This window comes from Macaca mulatta, chromosome 13 (assembly GCF_049350105.2).
Source record: "Macaca mulatta isolate MMU2019108-1 chromosome 13, T2T-MMU8v2.0, whole genome shotgun sequence".
In the NCBI taxonomy this organism is placed as follows: domain Eukaryota; kingdom Metazoa; phylum Chordata; class Mammalia; order Primates; family Cercopithecidae; genus Macaca; species Macaca mulatta.
Genome location: NC_133418.1, coordinates 18,689,498 through 18,710,571, shown reverse-complemented (window position 1 = coordinate 18,710,571; position 21,074 = coordinate 18,689,498). Strand labels below are relative to the sequence as shown.

The 21,074-nt window shown below is 36.7% G+C and overlaps 1 protein-coding gene across 2 annotated transcripts in view; it reads right to left on the bottom strand.

Annotated features, from left to right (window-relative positions):
• SULT1C3 (sulfotransferase family 1C member 3) overlaps positions 1 to 21,074 on the bottom strand; it is a 101,991-nt gene that overhangs the window by 2,324 nt on the left and 78,593 nt on the right. For both annotated transcript variants that reach the window (XM_028832277.2, XM_077958966.1), the window contains exons 2-7: positions 15,383 to 15,561; positions 8,102 to 8,230; positions 6,461 to 6,558; positions 4,366 to 4,492; positions 1,242 to 1,336; positions 924 to 1,104 (exon numbers count right to left, since the gene is read on the bottom strand). In XM_028832277.2, the coding sequence (XP_028688110.2) occupies positions 924 to 1,104; positions 1,242 to 1,336; positions 4,366 to 4,492; positions 6,461 to 6,558; positions 8,102 to 8,230; positions 15,383 to 15,554 (802 nt within the window). In that variant the 5' untranslated portion in view covers positions 15,555 to 15,561. The remainder of the gene's footprint in view (positions 1 to 923; positions 1,105 to 1,241; positions 1,337 to 4,365; positions 4,493 to 6,460; positions 6,559 to 8,101; positions 8,231 to 15,382; positions 15,562 to 21,074) is intronic.

Sequence of the window (21,074 nt, the reverse complement as noted above, 5' to 3'; positions counted from 1 at the left end):
ATTTAAATTATTTCTCTAAATTATTTGTTTGTTTCTCTAAATTATTCTAGTGCTTTATTTCTACTGGTTTACTACCCTTTGAAAAAGTTAATCTGAAATGCTTGACCATAATATCAAATTCTAGATTCCAACTTCAACAAGTTAACTGGAATCTTCAGGAATGGGGTCACTGTTTTTAAAGGTAATTTTGATACAGTCGGGAGAACTGGTATTGGGGAATTCCTAGTATAGCCTCCATTTTACTTTCTTGTTTGTAATTTTTTTGCAGCTATTTCTTCATGTATCTAGAATGTTAGCTTGTTGAGGACAGAAACTGTTCATTCATCAGTACACTCACACAACAGACCTTTATTGAGTTATTTTGAGGTGTGAGTCTCTGTACTAGGTTCTAGTGGAAAAAAACTGAACACAGCTCTCTCTTCGAGGCAGCTTGTTATCTTATCTTGGAGACAGACATGAATGCCAATAGTTACAAATCTGAGTACTAAGTGCTTAGCTGGGGTTTTGAACAACAGGGAGAGACAAAAGATAAGAGTTCAAAGCTGCTCAGAGGATGCACGAGCCTTCAAGGGGGTGTTCATGGTTGAGCTGGGTATTCTAATCAAAGTGAACAGCACCATCAGCATCACCTGAGTACTTGAGAGAAAGGCAAATTTGAGGGCAACTCCTGGACCCACAGAATAAGTATCTCGGAGTGGAGATCAGCAATGAGAGCTTTAGCAAGGCTTTCAGAGATTCTAATGTGACTAAAGTTTCAGAACCACTGACATTGGCTTTCAGCAAACAGGCAGTGTGAAGGGAGCAGAGATTCAAAATTTAACTGAAATGAGTCACTTCTTCCTGAAAATTAGGTTTAAAATTATCTTAGCTTAGAGGGCAGAATATTTTTTAGAATTGAGCTAAGGAAAAGAAATGCCACCAACCTTTCCTCATGAAGTTTGAGATGGAGTGATTGAATATGTGAGATGGTATCCCAGTTTGGTTGGCCATGGGATTATCCTTCATTACATCAAATGAGGTATGGTGGACGATCTTGTTTATAACGTCCTCTGACAAAGTTTTCTCCAAGAATTTCAACACCTTGTGGATCTCATGTTTTGGATTCTGACCATGGAAGAAAAAGGCATTGTGAAGAGAGGGGAAAGAAGAAGAGCTCGGCCAATTAAAGCAACAGCTCGTTTAACAGAATAACGTTGCAGGAGGGTTTCTGGGTCTGACCTATAAGTCTCAGTGCCACTTACTTTTTTTATATCCTCGTAGAAGAGGTAGAGGATCCGGTGCGTGTCTTTTGCAGCCCACCATCCTTTCACATGGTCAAACCAGGACCCATAGAAAACTGGAAGAAGACAAAGCACTGTTAGTTCCAATTACCGGGAGAAAACCCAAGGCTATAAAATAAATTAGCGCTGCTTTGAAATAATCTTCTGTAACTTTCATTCTGGTTAATTAATGAAGTGGAAGTAATTGTCTACTATACACTTTGTCTATATGGTGTAAAGCAGAGATTTATAGTACACATTTATTATACGTGCCTTTGCACACACTGACTATGTCTTGTGACATGCCTTAAAACATTAGACAATAAAGTACTTCCCCTGTTCCTGGTAAACAGTGTTTAGTTTCAGACTCAACTAATTCAGGCCATCAGATATAGGGGTAGGATCCTCCTGCTGCTTTCCCTGTATCGCTGTGCTATGAAGTTTGTAAGTTCCTGTTCCGAAAGAGACACAGCAGCAGCAGAAAGAAAGGTGCCCTCGAGGACAACATCTATTTCCAGCTGAGACTGCGTCTACGTGGTAAACACGGGATGCATTTTCTTTCCACCAGTTGGTAAGAGAATGCATGCACACATGAGTTAGCCAGCAGCATATTTTATCCCAGAATATTTTAGTTCCCTGACAGGTTGTAACTTTTGGCAGCTTCCCGGTTTGGTTCTGGGTAGTCATTATAAACACAGGAATTATCTTTATTCAGTGTGAGCTATGTTGCAAGCATTGTGCTAAGTGGACGTGAAGGTTTGTCTGAAGGATGATGGAAAACATTCTCCAGAGGAAAATGACCACAGACCTAGTGAGCAAGTGTGTGAAATGCTCTCTTTTGAATCAGGACGAACAGCGATGTACATTTTCAGTGACTCGAACCTTGGCATGTCTCATGGTGACTGGTATCTGTGTCAGCCAGGTTCTCCAGAGAAACAGAGCAATAGGCAAATCGAGAGGAGAATACATTATTCCTCCTGTATGCACAGGGGATATATCCCATAATCCCCAGCGCATGCCTGAAACCACAGGTACCACCAAGTTATAATAGTGTATGTCTTTTTTCCTCTACACACATTTGTATGTTACTTTAATTTATATATTAGGCACTGTGAGTGAATTACAACAAAACTAATAATAAAACAGAGCTATTATAACAATATTCTGAAATATATTCACATCTATGTGAATGTACTCTCCCTCTCTCTATCCTTTTTTCTCTTGAAATTCTGTAATATTTTTGGATTGGGGTTGACTGTGGGTGACTGAAACTGTAGAAAGGGAAACTAAGTAAAAAGGAGACTCATCCATGTATATGTATGTATGTGTGTGTTTTATCTATGTGCATTATATATATGTGTACCTGTATAATTTATTTTAAGCAATGGTTTTATCCTATGTATATATAGTTAAATGTACATATATAATGTTAATTATGTATATGTGGTTTATTTAAAGGAATTGGCTCCTGCAATTGTGGGGCTTAGTGTGTTTGAAATCTGTAGGGGATGCTGAAAAGTCAGGCAAGATTTGATATAACAACCTTGAGGCAGAATCCTTTCTTTTGGAAACCTGAGTTTTTTTTCTCTTAAGACCTTCAACTGATTTCATAAGGAACACCCATATTATTAATATTTAACATTATCTCCTTTTCTTAAAGTCAACTGATTATAGATGTAAATCACAATTACAAAGTTGATACTTTCACAGAAACACCAGGATTGGTGTCTGTTGAAATAAGTAGGTGCCACAGTCCAGCCAAATTGACACAAAGAATAGTAAGACAACCCAGGCCTTGGGAAAAATCATATAAGAAAAGAAGCTTGGATCTCCTCTTCCTCTGCTTCCTTCTACTTTTCTGGCTCTCAAAACTTCTCTGCATAAACATTGGAAATCTATTCACCTGGGGTGCAATCTAGATTTGTTTTTTTTCTTATTGGCATCTGTCAGTCAATTTTATTTACGTTTCTAGAGAAAATGTTCTAATGAGGTTATTTCTCTTGATTGTCACTGGACAGACACGCTTGGTGAAAATTATTATTTATTGACTTTTCCACAGATACCTGTTTTTATTCAGGTCATGTTGTGGAAGTCACTTCATTTTGATTCTTCTTTTCCCTCAAAAGAATATGAATGTTGTGGTCAGAACTGGTTATAATGAAGCTCAGGTCCCTGATACAGTTCCTCAAGGATAGTTAAGTTGCTCAAGGACCGGGAGCTCTTAGCGTTACAACTCAGCCATTTCACTTATGGAAGTTCTAATTATTTGAGAGACATTAATGAAATGGAGGCGACACCATGTAATTTTCATACATTTGTCTAGGTTCTGCTCACTGCTGTTACAATGCAATACTATAATCATGTTTCTGTATTAATGCTCATACAAATATGTAAAGATGGTCCTTACATCCTAAATCACCTTATGTAGTCATCTTGTCTTTCTTCTGTCTAGAGATTGCTGTTTCCATGAGACATTCTTCTTCTGTGAAGGGTTTGACATCCTTGCCAATCTGATTTGACACCTGGTACAATCCAGTCAACTGCTGTTTTGAAAAGTGTGGCCCTCATGTGTTCACTGGTTCTCTGGATGGTGTGATCTTGCTAGTAAGCAGATGAGGGGTTATGGCTGCTAATTCTAATGTGAAGTTTCTGCAGGTGAACAGGTCTAAGATTGTTCACTAAGACCTATGGGAAAGGCTCTCTGTGGCTGTGCGGTGTGTGACTTTCGTAACTATACGTGGTGGCCCGGCAGTCCAATGACACTGCTAGATTAAACCGCAGGATATCATCTCATGCCTTCGCACTGCCAGGTCTTTCCATAGGAAATGTTGCCTCTTCTTATTTTGAAGTTGATTGTTTGAATCTCAAGTCAAGGATTTTGGGCTTTTTACGTTTATCTCAAATCTTACGACCCTAGTTGACCTCAATGTACATTTGTATTCTATTTTGGAAAAATACCTCTTCTACCTGGCTTCTCCAGTCCCAGATCATCAAGATAGGACCTCGTCAATCAGGATGTCTTTTGTACCTTTCCCCTCCAGTTTACAGAGGTGCTTATTGTTAGAGTCTCCTGAAAGAGGGTACCAAAAAACCAGTTTGCACTCACCTTTTCCTAATACGAATTTCTCATAAAATTCCTCTAAGTTCTGAGGATCAGGCAAGTAGGAAGCCATCCTGTGAAAGTGGTAGTAAGACACCAGGCAATCCTTGGGATTTCTGGCCACATAGACAATCTGAAATCAAGGGGAGGGAAGGAAGCCAGGGAGAGAAAAACAGACTGAGGAGAAATAGTCTAAGCGAGGGTTTCAGTACCATGGTAACTTTATCCTGTAAGTTTATAGCATTAGATACGCTAGTTATAAATTAAAATATTAAATAAAGGGAACCTTTTTGACTCTGCAATCCTGATAGCCACGGAGAACGCTAAGACAAAGGAGAGTGCCCCACTTCAGAGTGGTTTTGATGAACCAAACAAGCAAAGCGTTCTCGGGCATTCAGGGAACAGTCCATGAAATGGTGAGTTTCAACTGTGTCTCAATTAATTGAAAGAAATTTTCCAGACTCCTACAACAGGGGAAAGACTAGAGAGTGAGAAAACATTTTTGTGCATGCCATCTCATTTGGCTCCTATTAGGGTTAGTGTTAGGTAAAGAGAGAACAGGTGTTATCTTTCAATAGAAGAAGTAAATGACCTTCAGAGAACTGGAGGGACTCCCACTGATTCCTGCTTAGTACATGAGTGGGTCAGGCCTAGTCACGATAATTGGGACACTGAGTCCAGAGCTAGTTCCTTGATATTTGTATGAGACTCACAGGGAGGAATGTTGCAGACAGTGGTTCTCAAAGATTAGAGTGTCTTTGCTGATATATGTGTGTGTGTGTGTGTATGATATATTATATGTTACATGGGTTATACATATAACTATATATGTGTGTACACACAGACACATACACATATAACATTGTTGGGACAGAGGAGCATAGTAATGTGATGACTGGAAATTCAGTATTGTTCAGTCAACAAATGCAGAACAGAGACGTTAACCCTTCCTATGTGCCAGACAATGTTTAACCTGACAGGTATTGGGTACAATCAAGTCCCCACCTATCAGGAACTCACAGTCTGATCATTGATGTAAGAAGAGAGAAAATTATAATGTAACGTGTTGAACCAAATGATGAGGTAAACCCTTGCACAGATACAAAAATATAGATGCATAGAACTCACCCAGCCATGGAGACAGAGAAGCATCCTATAGGAGGTCTCTATGAAAAGACCAGGAGAGCAAGAAGGAATTATTCAAGTAAAGATGAGGAGATGCTTGAGTCTAATGGGAGCATGTGGAAGGTGTGGGGATGCTCCGCGTGTGAAAGGACATGTAGGATTTCAGGAGGATTGTAGTGACGATCAGGGAATGGGAAGACACTGGGGAGGAGATGAAGCAAGGTGCAGACTGTCAAGGGCATTGAAGTCATATAGGGGATATGGAGGCATCTTCATCCACCTGTGGAAGTGTTTATAGTAGGGAAATGCCTTAGTCACATTTGTGTTTTCAGAAGAATAGCGGTTATAGGGAGGAGGGGTTGGAGGGGGCAGGTCTAGAGGCAGGCTGACAAAGTGGGAGGAGAAGAGAGCAGTGAGCTGACTTGGGTACAGGTGGTAGTGATGCAGGGTAGTGCACAGATTACAGGATGGGAAGAATGAACTGGACTTTGTGACAGATCAGATATAGAGGTGAGGGGGATAAAAATGAAGACAGGTTTGAGCTTAGTCCACTGAGTAGATTATGGAGGCGTGGAAGCCTTAACAAGGAGCAGATTCTATACTTCTGCTTCTGAGGCCAGGAGAGTATCTTCTAGTACTTTGGCAGAGCAAAGCAACATGGTTTTATTTTTCAATGTGTTTCCCTCCATTCTAGCTCCCGATCCACTCTCTGATTTGGAGCAACAGAGACTCAATTTTGGAAAATTTGACCAAGAATTTTTCATGAAATATATTTAGAGGGAAAAGAATTTTAGAAAACATAGACTTTGCAGATTTCAAATTTACATAATCCATGATACCAAGAACTTTGTCTAAGAAAAATAGCAAATTATATTTTGGAAAATGTATTTGGAAGCATATTATTTTGAAAAATACCTTCAGTTTTATAGTTTATATCCCCAAGTTAGGGGAAGTTTGAAATACCCACTCTTTTTACCTTGCAGTTTTCTTTCCAGATAGATGGTGGAATCATTTGTGAAGGGAGATGTGTTTTTATCAGTCGTGGTGAGGACATTTCAAGAGCAATCACCCAATCTAGCAAGAAACAATTTACATTCTTTATTTATTCTTGCCAATCTCCCAAAATACTTGACTTCCATTTGTATCTTAGTCTAAAGAGTGATTACATTTTGTTTTCTACTCATTGGAAAGAGTAATTGTTTTCCACAAGGACATACAACGCATTCAGTCCTGTCTAACCTTCTAGGAGACTTTTTCTTATTTCCTTATTCTCTCAGCTTTTAGACTTTCAGGAAAGCTCTTTCTTGCCCTCAAATTATTCTGGGAGTGTTCATTGTATATCTGGTTGTTCTTTTCCTTTCTCTTCTTTCTCTCTCTTTTGTTTCTTAAAAATCACACCCATCCTTTTACAATAGGCTGCCATTCTTGGAAGATCTTTGAAATTAAATTTATTTCTTTTTTGTTTTCCTTTTTCTATATTTTTTATTATACTTTAAGTTCTAGGGTACATGTGCACAACGTGCCGGTTTGCTACATATGTATATATGTGCCATGTTGGTGTGCTGCACCCATTAACTCATCATTTACATTAGGTATATCTCCTAATGCTATCCCTCCTCCCTCCCCCTTTCCCACAACAGGACCCGGTGTGTGATGTTCCCCTTCCTGTGTCCAAGTGATCTCATTGTTCAATTCCCACCTATGAGTGAGAACACTGATGGTCGTTTCTTTTGCTGTGCCGAAGCTCTTTAGTTTAATTAGATCCCATTTGTCAATTTTGGCTTTTGTTGCTGTTGCTTTTGGTGTTTTAGACGTGAAGTCCTTGCCCATGCCTATGTTCTGAATTGTATTACCATCAGAGTGAACAGGCAACCTACAGAATGGGAGAAAATTTTTGCATCTACTCATCTGACAAAGGGCTAATATCCAGAACCTATAAAGAACTCAATCAAATTTACAAGAAAAAAAAAACCCCATCAAAAAGTGGGCAAAATATATGAACAGACACTTCTCAAAAGAAATTAAATTTCTTTCTTCAACTAAAATTGGTTTAGTTTCTTTTCACTTTTTTTTCCCATGGGAAATATTAGCTGTCTATCCACAAACACATGTAAAGCATTTTTCTTTCTGAAAGACTTCTAGGAGATCTTTCTTTATTTCATGTTACTCACCAGGTTTTACACTCTGAGGAAACCTTTTCAGCTCCCACAGTGAATTCTGCATGTCTATGGTGTATCCCCCCTACTTCTCCTCCTTTTTCTTCAGAAATCACACCTGTCCTTTTACAATAGCAGATTGCTGATTTCTGGCCTTTCCACTGATTCAAACATATGAAGGTGAATACAAAGGAGAGGGAGTGTTCTTTATTGTAAAATTGGGAAGGAGAAGTATGAGAAATATAATGAAAATCTTATTGGGAAGCCAAAGGCCACCAGCTTAGAACAGGAGGGAGCCCTGAAGACCCAGTCTAGGGTTTGACTCGTTGGCCTGTGAACAATTTCACCTCGTGAAAGATGCAGGCTACTTCTGGCTACCACGGAAGCTCTGTTGAAGACAGTACACATTGCTCTGGAATCTTGAAGTGAAAGTCCTTTCTATTTTGGTGCTTATTACTCACCTGGTTTTTCTTTATGGGGAAATTTCAGTTCAAGGAAAGGATGTCTATGTAGAGAATGGTCTCTTTTGCATTTCTCCACATCACCATCATTTTGAATCATGTCTAAAATTTCTTGCATCCAATGTGTCCCTGAAAATATTTGAAATAGTTCTTTAATTTTAGTCAACTGATCTTTCATTCTAAGTTATTGAATATTTTGAAGAAAGGGAGCAACATGAGAGCACTTGGAAATTAGATCAATGTTGCCAAGGCAAAAAATGAAGCTGTTGTATTGCACTTTTATCTATCTATCTATCTATCTATCTATCTATCTATCTATCTATCTATCTATCTATCTGTCTATCAATCATTCTATCTATCTATCATCTATCTCTCTGTGTATCTAAGTATCTATCTATGCATCTATGTATGTATGTATATATGTATATATCTGTCTGTCTATCTCCTTTTTACTCTATAGTCTCTCAACTATCATGTTTGAGTGAACCATTTCTGCATTTCCTATATTATAACACTTCATGCCTAAAAATGCTGTATCTCCCAATATGACATTCTGTTATCATGGTTGCTAAATGTTTCTCATCACATCTAGTTTATTATAAATCCTTAATAACATGAGGTACTCGACCTATGTTAAAATTTTTTCCTCTATTTACGAGGTAGGTCTTCATATAAGGAACTTTCCCTCATAAATTAGGGAAGAACTACAATTCCTCTAAATTCTTTTGCTTAATTACTTCTTTTTAGCCTAAGAGAAGAATAATAGTTATCTTCAATCATAATACAGAAGTTTTTCTTTCTTTTTGTTTTTTCATCATTATGGCATCATGTTTTTTAAAATAAACGTCAGTGTGGTAAAAATTACATAGAATAGAATGAACCTATTAGAAATGTATAGTTTAATGAAATTTGACAACTGTATGTAGCCATTACAAAAGTCAAGAGTAGAACCTTCTATTTCAGTTATTTCTTTCCTCACTTTTGACTCCACGAAACTGCTGATTTATTTTTTGTCAATATAAATTAGTTTTGTAAATTGTTGAATATCATATAAATGAAACCATACAGCATGTCCTCATATGTCTGAATTTTTTCACACACCCTCATTATTTTGGGATTCCTTTATGTTCTTGTATATATCTGTTTTTCATTTCTTTTTATTACTGAGAACAGTTCAACTTTATGGATAAGAAATGATTTGTTTATTCATTTGTATGATAATACAAATTTAGGTTTTCTTCAGTGCTGGGCTAGTTTTGAGTAAGTCTGCTATAATATTTGTGTACAGGTTTTTGGGTGAACATAGATTTTTATTTTGGGGGTGGGGGTGAATCTCTAGGACTGAAATTGCTGGGTTGTTTGTTAGGTGCATGTTTAATTTTATAAGAAACTGTTCAACATTAATACCATGTTACATCCTCCCCAACAGTGCATGGGAATTTCAGTTGCTCCGTGTCCTTATCGACACTTGTTATTTTCAGGTTTTTAGCCATTTGAAGTGGTGTGTAGTGGTATTTCATTATAGTATTAATTCACATTTTTTCATCATAAGTGATGCTAAGTATCTTGTTTTGTGTTTATTGGTTAATAGTGAACCTTTTTGATGATACATTTTTACATCTTTGCCCACTTTAATAAATTTAGTTTTTTGTTTTCTGTTCTAACAGTTCTTTATACCATCTGGCCAGATATATGTATTGTAAATATCTTCTCTCCATGTGTGTCACATATTTATTTATTTATTTATTTATTTTTATATTATACTTTAAGTTCTAGGGTACATGTGCACAATGTGCAGGTTTGTTACATATGTATACATATGCCATGTTGGTGTGCTGCACCCATTAACTCGTCATTTACATTAGGTATATCTCCTAGTGCTATCCCTCCCCGCTCCCCACTCCCCACAATAGGCCCTGGTATGTGATGTTCCCCTTTCAGTGTCCAAGTGATCTGATTGTTCACTTCCCACATATGAGTGAGAACATGCGGTGTTTGGTTTTCTGTTCTGGTGATAGTTTGCTGAGAATGATGGTTTCCAGCTTCATCCATGTCCCTACAAAGGACACATACTCATCGTTTTTCTTGCCTGCATAGTATTCCATGGTGTATATGTGTCACATTTTCTTAATCCCTTCTGTCACTGATGGACATTTGGGTTGATTCCAAGTCTTTGCTCTTGTGAATAGTGGTGCAATAAACATACGTGTGCTTATGTCTTTATAGCAGCATGATTTTAATCCTTTGGGTATATACCCAGTAATGGGTTGGCGGGGTCAAATGGTATTTCTAGTTCTAGATCCTTGAGGAATTGCCACCGATTCCTCAAGGTTGGAAAACACCGTTTTCCACAATGGTTGAACTAGTTTACAGTCCTACCAACAGTGTAAAAGTGTTCCTATTTCTCCACATCCTCTCCAGCACCTGCTGTTTCCTGACTTTTTAATGATTGCCATTCTAACTGGTATGAGGTGGTATAACTGGGTCTTTAGAAGAACAGAAGTTTTCATTTTGAAGAAGTCTAATTTATATTGAACTTACATTAAATGCAAACCATAACTGTTAGTGCTTTCCATGTTTTCCCCAAATTATTGATGCCTAACCTAAAGTTTGAAGCTGTTCTCCTATCTGTACTTCCATGGTTTTACAGATTTAATTTTAATATTTTGAGGTCTGATGCATTGCACTTTGACTTTTTTGCATGCCCCACCAAGTAAGGGTCAATTCTTTATGTCTATCCTTACAAAAATATCACAGTCTTTTGAATGCTGAAGCTGAGTTAAATGTCAGGAAATCAGCTCATATAAACCTTACCACTGTGTTCTTTGTTTCAAAAAATTGGCTTTTAATGACAATTACATTTTCATATATATATAAAATATTGTAATCAATTCATCAGTTTCTGATTGAGATTGAATTTATAGATTAATTTAGAAACAGTTGATATCTTAAAAATATTAATTCTTTTGATCCATAGATATGGTATGCTTCCTTATTTATTTAAGACTTATACACCTTCTCCCTGTAAGTGTTTTCACTTTGAAATCATGCACAGCTTTGTTAAATTTACTTCTGAATATTTCATGTTTTCAGGTGCGATTTATTTTATCAATGGTAGTTTTAAAATGTCATGTTCAATTGTGTGTTGCTGGAATGTGGAAAGATAATAGAGTTTTGTATATTGACTATGTATCTTATTGTGACCTCACTAAATTTGCTTAGTAGGTTAAGTGATTTTTTTATTAAGCTCCTTAGTATTTTAGAAATCTATGATGTTTCCATTACACTACTAAATAATGTGGATTTTTTTATAGATGTCCCTTAGGTAGAGAAAGTTCCCAATTTGAGCTTAATTTCCTCTACTTTTTAATCTTGTTATGTTGGAACTTTAAATTACTTATTGTAGATCTTTCGTATACCTACATACACTTCCATTATAAGTGTAAGTTATACTTACCTACATATATAACATGTATAAAATTCATTTAAAAAATCTTTCGTCAAGTGCTAATTTAACTGCTTCTCACAAATTGTAATAGGCTCTTTTTATTATCATTCCATTTATAGTATTTTCTACTATCCTTTATAGTGATATGTTATTTAGAATTATATTGTTTTATTTCTAAATATTTGTGCATATATTTCTGTTATTGATTTCTAATTTAATTCTAATTGTATTCAAATAGCATGTTCTGTATAATTCCAACTATTTTAGATATATTTGAGAATTTTTGTTTAAATCCCATCCGATGGTTTACAGTTGTAAGCGTTTCATGTGCACTTGGAAAGAATGTGGGTTCTGGTACTGTTGAGTAGAGTAGTATTTTTTAGGGTTCTAAAAATATCTTTAGATCAAGCTTGCTGATAATATGGTTAAGGTCTTCAAAATTTTTACATATCTTTTCTACTTATTCTAGAAATTACTGAATGAGAAGTATTGAAACTTTTATTTATAATTATGAATTTATCTATTTCTCCTTTTAATTTTCACGTATTTGCTTTATGTATTTGGAAGTCCTGTTATTTAAGTATACACACATGCAGGAATATTTTGCCTTGATGAATTACCCTTTTTATCATTATGAAATGTTTCTCCTTATCCTTAGTAAAATACTTGTTCCCTTATGATATAGTTATTCTAGCTATGGTATATGTATTATTTGTTGGGTATATATTTTCCTATTCTTTTCCTTTCAACCTATCATGGTTTATGTGTAAAGTACACTCTAATTGGGGTCGTTTAAAATGTTTTATTTAATAAAATAGTAATCATTTATTCACTGTTTTGCATTCTGTGGTTTCAGTTATCTGAAGCTAATTGTGGTCTGAAATCATAAAATGAAAAATTTCAGAAATTAACCATTCATACGTTTTAAGTTTCATGTTGATCTGAGTAGCATAATGAAATTTTGGGCCACCATCTCCATCCCTCCTGGGATGTGACTCATTCCTTTTCCTGGCTTCTATGTCACCTGTTCGTTAGTCGCTTAGTAGCTATCTAGTATATTAGATTGACTCTTGTGGTATTGTAGGGCTTGTGCTCTTGAGCAACCCTTATTTTACGTAATAATGCCCCTAAAGTGCAAGAGTAGCGATGCTGCATTTTTTTTACAAAGATTATATTTTATTGTTATTTGTTGGTAATCTCTTAACATTTCTAATTTATAATTAAATTTCATCATAGATATGTATAACACATAGTGTATAAAATGGTACAATGTAATTTCAGGTATCAATGTGGATGTTGAAATTTGCCTTTTACAAATAATTGGGAACTATACTACAATTGTCTGTATAATTGGCTGTAAATCTTCCACCTTACTATTTATTTTCTATATTTCCACCTTTATTCCTTTGCTATTCTTCTCCTGCCTCTTTTGGATTGACTGCATTTTAGAATTCCATTTGCCATATCTGGTAATACCACTTGGTTTTGTTTTTCTAACAGGTACTCTAGGGTGTACAGTATGCATCTCTATCTTATCCTAGTCTATGTTTAACTAACATTATATTATTTCATGTGTTATGTGAAAACTTTACAACAGTATTTTTTTTTTTCTTCTGTTCCAAGCCTTATTTCGGTCATACATTTGACTTGCACTTATGTTATAAACTCTGTAATATGTTATCCTTTAAGAAATTTAAGAATGAGAAAAATTGTCTGTTATATCCTCTCATGTTGTTATTATTTCTGACATTCCTTATTACTTTGTGTAACAGATCTATGTTTTCAGTACTATCATTTTCTGTTACACTGAAGAAATTTCAATATAACTTTTTATTTATTTATTTTTAGTGCAGCTGTGCTGGCAACACATTCTCTCAGCTTTTGTCTTTCTCAGAAAAAGTCTTTATTTCACCTTTATTTTTCAGAAATATTTTAAAATGTTACTTTTACTGTGTCATTGGAGTTTCAGGTTGAAAAATTTGTGGTAACAAATTACTACAAGATGGGTTAGAAGTTGGGCTTAACATGGCTGGTCCTCTGTTTAGGGTCTCACTAGGCTAAAATCCAGGTATCAGCCAGGGCTGTCATTCTCATCTGGGACTTCAGAGTATTTTGCCAAGCTCCTAGATGCCAAGAGATTTCAGTTGCTTGTGGCTGTAGTATTGAGATAACTGTTTCATCGGTACTGTGTCTTTTCATCTTTAAGTCTCTAATCATGCAGTGAACTTTTATTATACTTTAATTTTCTCAGACTTTCCCCTCTAACACATCACTCTGACTTCCTCTTTTTCTTTGAAGGGCTCACGTGATTCCACTGGGTCCATCCAGATAGTCCAAGATAATCTCCCTATTTAAATATCAGCTGATTAGTTACTTTAATAGCAGCTGCAAAATCCCTTTGGGAATGTAATATGAATAACTGCACAAGTAATAACAGAGGGCTAATGTCATGGGGATCAAAATTCTGCCCATCGTGTCCTGATTGGAGCACAAATGTCTCTCACCCTTGTATAATCTCTAGGGATTATATGACTAATAGATTTCTGGTAGCTCCTTGACTGATCTCATGGAGCTGGGCTCTATGCAAGTGCCATCTACCATTCAACAATAGACTCAAAGGGTCCTCTCTAAAGATATCTAAAGGTGTTTATTTGTGTAGTTCATTCTCTCTGGTACTCATACCTGCCAATAGCAGCCACTTCAATCTCTCAGAACTCCTATATCTGGCTCTTGAACTCAATGAGTTTGTTATGACTTTTTCTTTTGCTCCCTAAAACTAAACCCTGTTCAGAAAGCATCTTCAGTCTGAAGATGGAGACAACTGAAATCCAATGAGAGAAACCCGTGGTTTCATATATTTTATCCAGGATTGTTTTTTATTATGGTTAGAGGACACATCCAATCTTGTCCCTTCAGCATGGCTGACCAGGAGGATTTTATTTAATGTTCTCCCAGTCAGTTAGAGATTATTCTTTTTGATGCTCAAACTGTCCCAGATGTTGTTATTGTGAGCCCTTTCACATTGGTTCTTTTATGCTTCTACATGTCACCATTAATTTTTTTTCTGGTTATTATATGTGCTTTATTTTCACAGATACTTAATAAAAACAAACAGTTCTGGGAATGTATACTGTTCATTTACTCCTTCAAAAAGAAGATGGAGAACATTCACCTTTCATATTCTGTTCCCAAGAGTGGGATCATCAATTCTTCTAATATCTGCGATTCCTTTTAATGGAGAACGGCCTATCAGAAGTGAGTTCTGGGCATTAGGTGTGCCTATTGTTCCTAGGATGTATTCCAGTCTAGGAATTTTTAGAGAAGAATTAGAAATTCTAAGGCATTTTAAATCAAAGTCAATCATTGAGGTTTTCTGAATGCCACTTATTTGGTACAGAGCAGAAAATTCATGACTGACATCCTCCAAGAACTTTAGAGGATTAGAAAATCAATTTGTGTTTAATATCTGGGATAATAGATTAATACTTAAGAGTATGACATGTTTTTAGAAGGCAGCCTTTAGGTTTAGAAAAGTCATATGTCTTTCTATTTATTGACCTTATATTTGATGTATGTTATGGGTTCTGGAATGGGAGCATTATCTGACCTACTCCCAAGGCATTTAGAAATCTTTTCTGTTCTCTTCAGAGAGTGCTATTGGAAATTGTTGCCCTAGGGATCAGGAATGCTAAATGTCCTGCAACACTAAAGAACAGATATCCATAATGAGGAATTTTTTCTCTCCAAATCCCAATCATGCTTCATTAGTCAATAAGATTATGCAAACAATTTTTGTGAAAATATTGAATATTTGTATGTTTTGATACCCTTACCTGACTTTGGGTAAGTTGCCAGAATAAGATCATCAGGCTTGGCTTGGAAATTATAGATTTGATCCCACAATTCTTTGGTTAATCCCGGCAAAGGGACTTCATCTACTTCCCAGATGCTAAATAGTTTTAGCTCTTTTTCCATCGTGGGAGCATTTTTCTCAATCATGGCCATTGGGAATCTGCGAAGGGTATGATCAATACTAATTAAAATTTTTAAAAATTTTGTTTTATGGCTTATAGTATGGGCTATTGTCTTACTGGTGTTGATTAGAATAATATAAAATAAATGAAAGCTGACATATAACATGCTAACAAGTGACTGTATGTACCTTAATTATTTAATCTTCATAGCAACCACATAAAATAGGTAATATTTCCTCCATTTTCTTGATGTGGAAACTTGAGTAATTATAAGTTTAATTAATTTGACAGAAGTAAAATAATCAATACCTCTTGGGGCTGAGATTTATACCTGTATAGTCTTTTTTCTGCTGCATGACCTAACAACCACATTACCTGTTAATAGGGAATATAATGGCTTATGTGTCACATATTGCTTCATCATCTTCAAGATATTATTTTGTACAGTTAGAAGTGAGACCATTACGTTGAAGAAAATTCAAAACAATGCTTTTAAGGTACATTCTATACTCAATTTGCTTGAATAGTTTTCACAGGGAAAATCTTCATAAAACAGTTTTATATAAAGATTTTTTTCAATCACTGAATCATTTTTGAAATTTTAGGCTTCTGTTACAGCATAAAAAACTCTCATGCCCAAAAACTCTCATGTCTATTAACTCTGGAAACTTGGAATTACGTTCAGGTATGATATGGTTTGTCTGTGTCCCCAAACAAATCTCATCTTGAATTCCCATGTGTTGTGGGAGGGACCCAGTGGGAGATAACGGGATTGTGGTGTCTGGTCTTTCCCATGGAGTTCTCACGCTGGTGGACAGGTCTTATGAGATCTGATGGCTCTATAAGGGGGAGTTTCCCTGCACAACCTCTTTTTTCCTTTGTCTGCTGCCATTCATATAAGATGAGACTTTCTCCTCCTTGCCTTCTGCCATGAATGTGAGGCTTCCCCAGCCACATGGAACTTTAAGTCTGTTAAACCTCTTTATTTTTTAAATTGCCCAGTCTCGGGTATGTCTTTATCAGTCACATGAAAAGGGACTAATACAATAAATTTGTAGTAGTAGAGTGGGATGTTACTGTAGATACCTGAAAATGTAAAATTGATTTTGGAAATGAGTAACAGGCAAAGGTTGGAATACTTTGGAGGGTCAGAAGAAGATGGGAAAATGTGAGAAAGCTTAGAACTCCATAAAGACTTGTTGAATGACCCTTACAAAAATGCCAATAATGATATGGACAATGAAATTCAGGTTGATGTGGTCTCAGATGGAGATGAGAATCTTCTTGGGAACTGAAGTAAAAGTCACTCTTGATATGTTTTAGCAAAGAGAACGGTGACATTTTACCCCTGCCCTAAAAATCTGTGGAACTTTGAACATAGAGAGATGATTTAGGATATGTGGTGGGATAAATTTCTAAGCATCAAAGAATTCCAGAGGTGACTCGGGTGCTGTAAAAGGCATTCAGTTTTATAAGGAGAGCAGATCATAAAAGTTTGGAAAATTTGCAGCCTGACAATGCAATAGAAAATAATATCTTATTTTGTGGGAAGAAATTCAAGCCAGCTGCAGATATTTGCATAAGTAATGAAGAGCTGAATTAATCACCAAGACAATGAGAAAAATGTCTCCAGGGCACATCAGAAGTCTTCATGGCAGCACCTGTCATCACAAGCCTGGAGGCCTGGGAGGAAAAAATGGTTTTGTGGACTGGTCCCAGGGTCCACATGTTGTTTGCAACCTAGGGTCTTGGTGCCCTGCTTCCCAGCCAGTCCAGGCATGGCTGAAAAGATCCAACACAGAGCTTGGGTCATGGCTTCAGCGGGTGCTTTGGAAGTTTCCACACGGTGTTGATCCTTTGGACGCACAGAAGTCAACAACTAAGGTTTGGGAACCTCTGCCTGGATTTCAGAAGATGTATAGAAACACTTGGATACCCAGGCAGAAATTTGCTGCAGGTGTGGGGCCCTCATGGAGAACCAGTGCTAGAGCAGTGAGTAGGGAAATGTGGGATCAGAGCCATCACACAGACCACTGGGGCACTACGTAGTGGAGCTGTGAGAAGAGGGCCACCAGTATTCTCCAGATCCAGGAATGGTAGATCCTTTGACACCTTGCACTGTGCACCTGGAAAAGCTGTAGACACTCAAGGCCAGCCCATGAAAGCAGTCAGGAGGGAGGCTGTACCCTGTAAAGTCACAGGGTTGGAGCTGCCCAAGACAATGGGAACCTACCTCTTGCATCAGTGTGACCTGGATGTGAGACATAGAGTCAAAGGAGATCATTTTGGAGCTTTAAGATATGACTGCCCCACTGGATTTAGGGCTTGCATGGGGCCTGCAGCCCCTTTGTTTTGGCCAATTTCTCCCATTTGGAATGGGTGTATTTAATCAATGCCTATACCTACATTGTATCTAGGAAGTAATTAACCTGCTTTTCATTTTACAGGATCATAGGTGAAAGGGACTTGCCTTCTTTCAGATGACAATTTAGATTGTGGACTTTTGAGTTAATACTGAAATGACTTAAGACTTTGGGGGACTATTGGGAAGGCATGATTGGTTTTGAAATGTGAGGACATGAGATTGAGTGGAATGATATGATTTGGCTGTGTCCCTACACAAATCCCATTTTGAATTTCCACGCGCTGTGGGAGAGACCTGGTGTAAGGTAACTGCATCATGTGGGCAGGTTTTCGCTTGGAATTCTTGTGGTGGTGGGTGGGTGTAACTAGATCTGATGGATTATAAGAGGGAGTTCTCGTACACAACCTCTTTTTCTCTTTGCTTGCTGCCATCCATATAAGACAAGGCTTGCTCCTTCTTGCCTTCTGCCATGATTGTGAGGCTTCCCCAGTCACCTGGGACTGTAAGTTGATGTTAAACCTCTTTCTCTTGTAATTTGCTCAGTCTCGGGTATGTCTTTATCAGAAGCATGAAAGTGGAGTAATACAGTAAATATGTGGAACATTTAATCTTGCTGTACATGTTGAGGTTCTTTGTCTGATTTGGAAGGAAACGAAATCCCTTCAGGATCAGATGTATATTAGTTTGGAGAAAAGAAGTTATGCACTGAGATTAAAGAAGTATTTAGGATGAGAGTGACATTTATTAATGCAAAAATTCATAAACTGTCATTGTACTATATCTGTAATGTAGTTGACTTTGAACAAATGATAATCCCCCATTCTTGATTGTGAGAGAAAATAAAAAACATATGTCAAAATATCCGGAGGAATGTATTTCCATAGTTTGTTAATCAGTGTTCTGAAAGAAGTAGATTCCATGGGGACATGAACTTGAGAGCTTTCTGAGAAACAGTGAAACAGGCTTCCTTCCTGCAGAATGTCTTGGATCATTAAATTCATCAGTGGCGATTTTGAATCCTTAGAAAAAGAATGTAGTTGGTACCACTTTCAAGTGCTGTAAGTCTTTTATTTTTTAAAAGGAGAGTTTTCATAGTATTTGAATTATTGAAAACACACTGTGGGTAATTCTGACCATGTGAATATGTAAAAGCAATGGATAGCTGCCGTCCTGAGGTGGCCTCCTGGCCTCATACTCAGCCAACCTTTCGTCTTGTATCCAATCCAAGGAAATTTGCATAATTTCACTTATTTTGTGCACCAGAATCAGGTGGAATGACCTGTTACAGGTTTCAATTCAAGGTGCAAAGTGTCTTTTTCCATGAATGTGGTGTTTGCGATGCTTAATCATTTTTGGAAGCAGAACCAAGTGTCCGTTTTGCTTAATTTCCCAAGTTGGGATGCAAAATAATAATAAAAAAAATGTTCTTTCCACCATTACACTAGGAACTCTCCTTCATCAAGCATAAGGCTCAATCCACCAGGGAATATACATTAAGCAGAATAAAGAGAATGTATGCAGCCTACTTGGGCTTGGAGTCCTGGAAGTTTGGCTTCCTGCCTGTGTCCCATGTTTACAGTCCTGCCCAGGTGGTCTCATTCGCAGGCAGGACGTGCTGTGGAAGCATCTTTGACCAGATGCTTAAGATTACCCATCAGTGCTCCTTCAGTATCACGGACAATGTGTACCTGCTCACATGGGCAATCTTGTGAAGCAATTTGTTGCTTGAATAATGGCTATCGTTTAGGATAATATAATAGTAAAACACATGAAGGTCTTCTACTTGGACATTTATTTTATAGGATTTCCTGAGAGCCAGGGAATCCTTGTTCAAAAAGTTTTTGGAAGATGTGGACTTTCCCAAATCCTAGTTCTCCTATCAACGTAGATCGTGATTCTTTGATTATTGTTGGTTAGCAGGTTTGGGCTCCATCAATTAATTTAAACATTTGAACTAATTCAATGTATGTGAGAAGTTTTAAATTTCAAAGGTTAATTGAAATTTGTGATAGCATAGCCAGTTTGGAAATTTTTGGAGTTGACTTTTTTTAAAGTAAATATCACAAGGCAAACTAAGTAACCACTGGATTCCTCTTCAGGCAAAGAATGAAGTTTGCTTGGTTATAATGTTACTGAAATGAACAATAAGATTAATACTTTGGGCCTTGGGTAAAATAATATATCAAAGGAGGTTAGATCGCCAGCTCAAATTTGGTAACTATTTTTTTGTCAAGAGAAAAGTCTTTTGAGGAGTCTAATAGAAGATATTAGTCACTGAAAATGTGATTGTAAAAGAAACAAGAGAATAATTAGATGAGTGTCTGGAATTTAGTTAACAGCAGTATTAAAGCTAAACAAATTGGGCATTAGAGTTGCCTGAAAGAATAAATTTTATATATCATTAGGATATATCAACCCTTTTGAGGACACCAAAAAAATATATATATATATATACACACACACACACACACATATATACATATTATTATTTACAACCATGTGGTTATTTTCTAAGAAAGAGATCCAATACGTTAGTAAAATATTTTAATTTATCCTCATTTCATAAAATGAAAATCAATTAGACCCAACAGTGCTGTTTACTTTTGAAGTAACTTTGACTTTTCCTGTTGATATCAGCTAATTAATTATAATATTTTAAAGTCAATGGCATAAAGAATGTTGGTAATTTAAACTGACATTTTTCATGATAGAGAAATCATCAACAGCCTTAGTAATTACTAGGGATTCAGGATGTTCCTGATAGTTATACCAGTTCACTTTTCTTTTCAACAGATATTTTTAAGCAGCTACACCGTGCAAACACGGATGTATGTTAGAACTAAGAAAGACTTTGGGGATGACCTGTGAGCAAAAGGCACCTGGCCCCCACCTTCACCAAACCTATAGTCTGGTCGTGAAGATAGACAATGAATAAATAATTGCATAAAGACAGAGAAATACCCTGGAAATAGAAGTACCATGGAAAGCATGAAGCAAGGAAACAAAGCAATGATGGGTGTGGTAGGAGTCTGGATAGTGATAGTAAAGGAAAGTTGGAGAAGTTTGTTGAAGGACATTTGTAAATTTTCAGAAGATCAGTGGCATACCTGTGAGTTTGTAAAGGCTTTGCTCCAAGCCATCCCTTTAGTATTCCAAAGGGTGGTTGACTGGGATAAAATACAATAA